Source organism: Dermacentor andersoni, chromosome 10 (assembly GCF_023375885.2).
Source record: "Dermacentor andersoni chromosome 10, qqDerAnde1_hic_scaffold, whole genome shotgun sequence".
Taxonomy (NCBI): Eukaryota; Metazoa; Arthropoda; class Arachnida; order Ixodida; family Ixodidae; genus Dermacentor; species Dermacentor andersoni.
In genome coordinates, this window is record NC_092823.1 from 32039418 (window position 1) to 32048261 (window position 8844).

Here is an 8844-nt window from a genome sequence, read left to right on the forward strand (position 1 = left end):
TGGGGCGGCGCGTAGGCGGCCACGATCGTGATCGCAAACTCGCGCGTCGAGCACTCCACCGCAACCACCAGTCTCGACACGTGTGTCGGGAACACGTCGAAGCCTGGCCGGCGCGTGACGATCGCACACGGCGGGCCGTCGGCCGTCGTGTACGCCCGGTAGTGCGGCGGAAGCTTCGGGAGCTGACCCTGCTGCGTGTACGGGTCCATAATCGCCGCCACCTCGCATCCCTCCCGTGCCATTTAATCGGTCAGCAGCGGCGTCGCTCGGCGGACGTGGTCTAACGTCAATTGAGCTATCTTGATCGCGCCGCCGGCCCCACCCGCTCCCCCAGGGCCCCGGCACCCCCCTTCCCGCGGCCGCCCGCGCCGCTCTATCGCGGGGGGCCGTAATTGGTGCGGGCCCTCAGGCGCGCCACCCGCTCCATGCGGATGGGGCACTCAGGAAAACCCGCGGGATGGGACGCCTCGCGGCCGGCCTTCCTGCACTCGTTGCAGCAGACCTCCGGCTGCGCCATCTTCACGCGACACGTTACGGCCAGGTGGTTGCCGCAACACTTCATGCACACGGCTTTCGACGCGTCCGCCTGATGCGGGCACGTCGTCCTGCCGTGTCCATAGGAGGCGCAAAACGTGCACGTGGGCACGTGCAGGTTGTCCGACGCTCGCACCGCCGTCCATCCCACCGAAAGTCGGGGCCGCTTCATAATGCGCCCGAATGCGGGCGGGTCGACCTCTGCGACGTACGCGCAGGTACCGGACCTCTCCCTGTACGTCACACGCACCTTGCACGTGCCAACGTCCAGGTCCAGGCCCGGGTTCCTCTCATTTAAGACTCTTATAAATTCGTCGGGCGCGACGTCCGGGTCGACCCCGCTAAATTTCACTTGTGCGTTTCGCTGTTCTCCTACGCGGACTAATAGCGAGGCTCGCGTGACCGAATTCTCCGCAATCGCCGCCTTCAGATTATCAATCGACTCGCGCGCGTGCGAAAAAACCGTCAGGCCGTACCGTGTGTGTCGCAGCGTGACCTCCTGGATGTGACCTCCTCGCAGCGTGACCTCCTGGAGCCGACAGCCGCCGCGGACGCGCCGGGATCGCGTCCCGCACTCCCGGGACCGGGTGCCAGGACGATGGAACCCTCGAGGCGCCCCTCGGCGACTATGGCCCACCGCTGCAACGCCGCGGCCTCCCGGCACTCCTCGACCAGCTCGCCACGCAGGGCGACGGCCGCGCCCCGCTCCGTCGCCGTCGCCGTCCGACCGCAGGTCCGAACACAGTGCGACGATTTCGTAAATCCGGGTCGTTATGAAGTTCCGCGCGGCGACGGGCACCTTGTTGGCCGCGTTCGAACAGAACAGGTAGATTTCCTTCTCGATCTCACACAGGCGAGCCTGCGCCCGCCCGCCGGGGTCCCCCGCGAGCGCGGGAGACGCCACCGCGGTCGCCTGGGAGACCGAGGACATCAGGTCATCGTCGTCGCCCGGCGCCACCCGTTCGGTCCGGTCCGTGGCCTCCTCCTGCAACGCTATTGCCGCGAGGATGTCGTCGCCGTCCTCGGAAAAGTCCGACTTCGGCGACGCACCCGCGCTGGCAGTCTTCACGGGGACGACGAGACCCTGTGGTCTCTGCGGGTGTTTGGCATGGCCGGCTTAAGAGGTATGAGCCATGGCCATCTTGGCCCAGCTGGCTGGTCGAGAAAGAAATGCTCAATAAATGAAAATAAAGCCCTTTTGCGCCCTGTTTTTGCGTCGAATGAGTGCCCTGTACGTTTAAAAGCAACCCCCAACTAAAATTTGGAACGATCGGATAAAAATACCTAACTTTTCTTGAAAAATCGAGGAGCCCGATGCAGCCAGCCAGCCAAGCACTTGCACGAGCGCGCGTGCAAGTGCTTGGCTGGCCGGCTGCATCGGGCTCCTGCATTTCTCCTTAAAAACCAAGTATTTCTCATTTGGCTTCCATAAATTTTAGCTGGAGTTGCTTTTAAACGCGTAGGAATCAGATTCGACGCAAAAACCGGGGCTAAAAGGTGTTTTTTTTTGCAATTTCACGCGATTTCCTTGCCGCCGGCTATTGGGCCCAATATGGCGTGGGCTCATATCCTCTGAGCCCCGGCCATGCCGAGTACGCGCAAGGGAAAAAACGCGTCGCCGTCCCGCTCCCGGGGGCCGCGGGGAGTCGCCCCGCTCGCGGGGATACAACTTTTCGTAGGAAGGCGACGCGGTTATTGCGCGCTTTTGCGATCTCGTCGACCAGCTCCCGGTTGCAGAGGAAGAGAGCCGGCTGGCGGTGGCGAGGAGGAGGAAGCCCTCTCCTCCGTTTCAGAGGGCACGGCCGTGGCGGCGGCGCTTCCCGGCGACCTCGGGACCAAGACGCAGGGGCGGCTGCAGGAGATCGTGAGGCCCTCGCGTACTGCAACCTCCCTGCCAACCGCGTCTCCGTGGAGGCGCGCACCTTCTTTATGACGAGGCTTTTCGAGATGGCCGGCCTATGCTCCGAAATGAGAACGGAGGTGGCCACGGAGCGCGGCGCGGCCGTCGCGTTGCAGGGTCAGCTTATCGAGGCGCGTCGCGGGGCCGCCCAGTTGCAGAGACTTCTGGCAGTCATCGAGGCCGGCCTGGGCGGTCCTGCGGTCGTGCCGACTGGCCCGGGGCTCGCCGGTCGCGGTCCTGCCGCGCGTGCGGGCGCGGTCGCCGTGCCCCCGGGCGCCGGCGGCCCGGTGGGCGTGCCCGCGGGCCGCATGGATTACGCGGCCGCGCTGAGGGTGGGCCTTGCGCCCTCTGCCGGCACGGACCGCGCCGGACCCGGTGGTGCTACGGCGGCGGGCGCCGGGGCGGCGGGGCCCGGCACTCAGCTCAAGCACGTCGCCTTTTTGACGCCGGTGGCGACGACCCAGACACCGGCTCGAGACGTGCTTCGGCTTCCAAAAACCAACGTGGACCCGACTGTCCAAGACATCAGGGACGTCACCTTGCGTCACACAAGGTACGGGCTGACCGTGTTCACTGACAATGGGCAGTCGATTAAGAATTTAGAAAAGGCCATAGGCGGCAATGCGGTCACGCGCGCGGCCATTATCATGCGTGTCGCAGAAAGGCGCAAACCTCACATTAAATTCTCGGGAGTCGATCCCGACGTCGGCCCCGATGAGTTTCTCAAGCTATTAAATGAACGCAACAAGGGGCTTGAGTTAGATCTCGAGCAGTGCAAGGTCCGCGTGGCGTTTCGCGAGAGGGCGGGCACGCGCGCGTACGTGGCAGAGGTGGACCCGGCAGGCTTCCGCAATATCATGTCGCGGCCGCGCCTGTCCGTCGGCTGGACGTCGGTGCGCGCGCGAGAGGACCTGCACGTCCCGACGTTCACTTACTGCGCGACCTACGGTCACGGGCGTACGACGTGTCCGCACAAGGCGGACCAGGCCAAAGCACAATGCATGAAGTGTGGTGGCAATCATCTAGCCGTCACCTGCAAGGTGAAGATGGGCGACGTCGCGGTATGTTGTTCGGAGTGCGGCAGGGCGGGCCGCTGTGACAAGAGCCACCCCACCGGTCCTTGTAGAGAGGGTGGCCCGCCTCCGAGCGCGCACCCAGTACGGCGAACCCCAGTAAAGTGAGCGCCGGGAGGTGGGGGGGTGCGCGCGGGGCGACGCGGCGGCGGACTGGCGAGCGTCGCGGACGCACCTGCTCGAGCGTCGACACGTCACCGCCGGAAACGACGGTTTTGATGCAACTTAACTTGGACCACGCGAAGCGCGCGCTGGCGGCCGCGACGCGTCGGATGCAAGAACTCGACATCTCAATCGCGGCACTTAACGACCCGCCTTGTACCAGAAAAGTGAGGCCGCAACTGCCGCCGGACTTCACTTATATTGGAGTTGAAGAGGAGCCGTTGAGCGCAGTCTTCGTCCGCCGCCCGCGCTTTGACGTCTTCCCGGCGTACGTCTCTCGGCGGGTAGTCGCGGTGCGCTGCACTACAGCACAGCGCGAGTGGTTGCTCGTCGCCGCACTGCTCCATCGAGCCAACCCTCGACGAAATTTCGGCGTGCTTGGACAAACACAAAATGCAAGAGATCCTGGTTATGGGCGACCTCAATGCAAAGCACGCCATGTGGGGCCCGCGAGCCAACGACAACCGCGGTTCTCGTGTGATCAAGTTTGCGGCGGCGAGAGAGTTGGTCGTTTTAAATGATGCGGCGTCCTCCCCCCCCCCCCCCCCCCCCACCTACTGCAACATCTACACGGCCAGCTGGATCGACGTGACGCTGGCGACCCCCGCGCTCGTCCGTCGTGGGTACAAGTGGAGCGTGTCGTTGGACGTCACCTTTTCCGAGCACCGAGCAATCGATCTCGTGCTGCACAGCGACAGCGTGCGAGGGAGACGCTTAACAAAGTGCGGCCGGCTAAACTTCGTTGCCGAATTGCGAGACCTGCGGTGGTTCGAGCAGGCTAGCGGAGCGAACATCAGCTCGCCGCAGGCGCTCGACGCGACGCTCAGCAAAATGTATGAGGTCGTCGACAAAACACGTCGCAAACATCTCAGGCCGGTCCTCCCGCACAAGCCGGGAAAGAGCTGGTGGACGCCGGACCTGCAGATTGAAAAGAACCGAAGGCGGGCCCTGCGACGCCGTTTCCAAAGGTGTCGGGACAACGCGTTGCGGCCGAGTCACCGCCAACGTTACAGCGAGGCGCTCGCCAAGTTCCGTCGCAGGATTGAAAACGCGAAGGCGTCGGACGCGCGCGAGAGATGCGACGAATGCAGCCGCAAGTCGCTTTTTTCGGCACCGTTCAGGGCGGCCTTCGGCAAGGACAAAGGACGACTGCATTTGCCGCCGTTGAAAACACCAGACGGCGGCCGGACGGAAAGCGTCCTGCAGTCGGCTGCACTGCTCTTACATACCCTGATAGCCAAAGATGACGCTCGCACGGACCTGCCAGAACACAGATACGCGAGCAGAGCGCGCGGCCCGGCGCATCACGCGTGCAAGACCGTCAATTCACCGCCGGAGAGCTCGCAGCGACGCTCGCCAAACTTGTACACGGCTCGGCCCCAGGTCCGGACGGCTTGACGACTGACGTGGTGGTCGCCCTCTGCACGTCCCACCGGCGTTTTGTATTAAACATTTTAATACAGCACTTACCCTGGGCTACTTCCCCAAGGTGTGGCGGAAAGGCAGGGGCATATTCATCGCCAAACCCGGCAAACCACTAGACTCGCCGCAGGCTTACCGCCCCATCTGCATGACTTCAATCCTCGGAAAGGTGCTGGAGCGCTTGCTGTATGGACGACTATATTACTTTATTCTTATGGGGAATCACGTGCGCCCAAACCAATTCGGCTTCATGCACGGTAGAAGTGCAGTCCAGGCGCTAACATCTCTGTGCCAATACATCGGCGACTACAGAGCGCGGGACACGCCAGTCACGCTGATCTCCCTGATTTCCAGGGGGCATTTGACAGCGTGTGGCACCCCCTCATTTTAAATTACTTTAGAGAGCGCCAGTGCCCCAGCAATCTCGTGCACCTACTGCGGACATTCCTCGGCGACCGCACGGTCGAATTCCACTGCCACTCGGGAGTCGTCGTCACGGACGCGACATTAGGCAGTCCCCAGGGGTCGCCACTGTCCCCCCTGCTTTGCAATGTTGTCGTTGATGGCCTGCTGCGCTTGGAAATGCCGGAGGGAGTCCGCATTCAAGCATACGCGGACGACAGCGTGGTACTAATCCCGGGGAAAAACCGCCTCGACACCATGGCGAGAGCCACGGCCGCTCTGACCACAATAAAGGCATGGACCACCACCACCAAGGTCCGCCTTAACCATGACAAAACTGAATGCGTTCTTTTCTCATTCGGCAGGGGGGGGGGGCATGGGAAAAAGTAAACCGACCATCAAGATTGATGACAGTAAGAAGGGCCTAACATTCAAGAATTCCGTCAAACTTCTCGGCGTTATGATCGACAGAAGGTTATCGTTCTTTGACCACGCGGAACATCTACAACGAACGGCCGAGACGCTTGCTATGAAGTCAATCACTTTCGTCCGCATGCACGCGACCCTCGATGCTAAGATCCGAAGGCAACTCTATCGCCAGGTCCTGCTGCCGGCCATCGCGTATGCTTCGCCCGTGTGGTGGAGTGCGCAACCCGACTGTCGACTTCGAGCGCGCATAAACACGGTGCAGCGCACGCTCCTGCTGGCGCTCACCGGGGCGTACCGCACCACGCGCACGGAGGCGCTGCAGGTTCTACTCGATCAGCCACCACTGGAGCTCGAACTTGATCGCCTCAACGCCGAGTTTGACCTATTCCAACGGCGACGATCCGTTACTTTTGGGCGTTCAAGCTACGCAGCGGCCGAAGTGTTGTTCCCGCGAGATTGTTGGCGCGAGCACCCGTCGGAGGCGCGAGGCTTCGGATTCGAGCGCTTACAAGTACACGAGGCGGCGCGCGCCGCCAGACGTCCGGGCACCCACATCTACACAGACGGTTCGTTTACGTCTCGGTCGGCCGGAGCGGCGGTGGTAGTGCTGACACCGCGAGAGCGGATAGTTGCAGTGCGGCGGTACCGTCTGAGCGTTGCTTCCAGCGCGTATTGTGCAGAAGTGCTCGCCTTTCAGGAGGCGCTCAACTATATTTTCTTGCACGATCTCACGCCACCGTTCCATATTTATTCCGACAGCCTGTCACTGCTCACGGCACTCGAGCGCCCTACCACCAACGACACCAGAATTCAAGCCATTAAACAGCAGCTACAACGACTGGAGAAAAGCGCCCCTTTTATTATTCATCACGTCCCTGCCCACAAGGGCGTGTATGGAAATGAACTGGCAGATATGGCGGCGAATGCGGCGGCATCACGAGGCGTTTTAAGACGCTCGCAGTTCACATTTCGCGTCGTGCGTGCCTCGTTCCATATAGAGACGACGGCGCGTTGGAACGCTCGTTGGTCGACTGACCACAAGGATACAGAGCTATACAAGTGGGTCCCGGCGACGTTCTCCATCCCGCGCTTTTTGCCGCCGTCGCGCCAGTTGACCACTCTATTAACACACCATCGCGCACAGAAGGTTCCCGTACTACTTTGCACGCTTTGGATTGCAGAGCACACCGACCTGTCCCTGCGGAAGAACGTGCGAAAGCGTCGCACACTTCCTCAACGAGTGTGTATTAACACGCGAAGTGACGAAAGAACTGAAACAGCGTGCCGCGCAACAACTCACGCCGCAAGTATATCCTTTGTTACTACAAAACGCACGAATGCGGGCACTGTTGGAAAAGATAGTCGACATCATCAGCGCCCACATGCCTGACGTCGCGGGGGTCGGACTTCTCGGAGGACGGGGACGCGGCGATCGCGCGTTTCTGCGATCTCGTAGATCGGATGCCGGCCGCAACGGAGGACCAGCCCCCCGCCGGCGGCGGCTAGGAGGAGGAGGAGCTGTCCTCCGTCTCGGAGGCCATTGCCGTGGCGGTCACGCTTCCAACGGACCTTGGGATCCGGACCCAGAGGCGTGTGAGACAACTCGAGCAGGAGGTCCTGACCATCTGCACCTTGCCGGCAAACAAGGTCTCCGTGGAAGCGCGTAAATTCCTCATGGCCAGGCTCTTCGAGCTGGTGGCCCTCTGCTCCGATTTGAGGGCGGAGGCGGCCACGGAGCGCGGCGCGGTTCTAGCCCTGCAGGGACTGCTCACCGAGGCGCGCCGGGAGGTGGCCGCGTTGCAGCGACGGGCAGGCATTGCGGAGAGTCGGCTGGAGGGTTCCGTCGGTGTTGCGGCTAGCCCTGCGGGTGCCGGCCTGCGTGGCGCCGGCGGTGCCACGTCGGCCGGCGCCGTGGCATCGGGTGCCTGCTGTCCGTTGGCGCCGGTGGTGCGTGCGCTTCGGGCGCTGCACCGATGGCGCCCGGCGCGGCGAGTTACGCCGCTGCCCTGCGGTCGGGCGACCTTCCGAGTGCCGGCGCGGCGCCGGGCGTGCCCGGGGGCGCGGGGCCGGCGTCCGAGCGGCCCTCCACGACCACGTGTGCTTCCTGACGCCGACGGCCCTGACGACCACGCCTGCGAGGGAACTCGTGCGCCTTCTAAAGACAAACATCGATCCGGCGGCCGAGGGCATCAAGGACGTATCGCTTCGTCACACACGGTACGGCGTCATGGTTTTCTCAAACATTCAACAATCCATAGACAATCTACACAAAGTCATTCAGGACAATGCCGTCACTAGGGCCGCTTTAATCGTAAGGGTCGCCGAAAAAAGGAACCCCTACGTTCATTTCTTGGGCGTGGATCGGGACATAGCGCCGCAAGAATTTATTGCGAAACTCAACGACCGCAACCCCGACAAATGTAGGGTGCGGGTCACATTCAGAGAGGTCGGGTACCAGCGCCTATGTCGCGGAAGTCGACCCGCTGGGATTTAAGGAGCTAATGAAGCGTCCGCGACTGTCCGTAGGGTGGACCATGGTGCGGGCCCACGAGGACTTACACGTCCCCACGTGTACGTTCTGTGCCACTTACGGACACTGCCGGACCACGTGCCCGGTTCGCGCCGACGCCGCAAAAGCAGTGTGCTGGGCAGCGCATGCACCGTGCGTATGGGAGAGGAGGCGGTTCGGTGCGCTGAGTGTGATCGCGCGTGCCTAACATCTGGCCACCCTGCGGGATTCCCGCAGTGCCCCATCCTGATGGAGAGGGTGGCGCGCCTCCGAGCGCGAACCAACTATGGCGACCAGTAGCGCGACGGGCGCGAGAGGCAAGGGGGGCGGTGTGAGAGAGAGAGAGAGAGCGGCGCGGCGGCGGCGGACGCGGCCGAGCGCGGGAACCATTCGTCAGAGTGCGGCGCGATCGG

At 62.6% G+C, this 8844-nt stretch overlaps 1 protein-coding gene across 1 annotated transcript; it reads left to right on the top strand.

Annotated features, from left to right (window-relative positions):
* Nucleotides 1-4062: 4062 nt before the first annotated feature.
* On the top strand, nucleotides 4063-5067 carry LOC140213433 (uncharacterized). The gene has a single exon (XM_072284656.1). It carries the CDS (start codon nucleotides 4063-4065, stop codon nucleotides 5065-5067), a length of 1005 nt encoding a protein of 334 aa, XP_072140757.1.
* Nucleotides 5068-8844: the final 3777 nt, after the last annotated feature.

Excerpts from the sequence above, each read along its gene's own strand:
- LOC140213433 (XM_072284656.1), top strand. The coding sequence starts at position 4,063 with ATGCAAGAGATCCTGGTTATGGGCGACCTCAATGCAAAGCACGCCATG.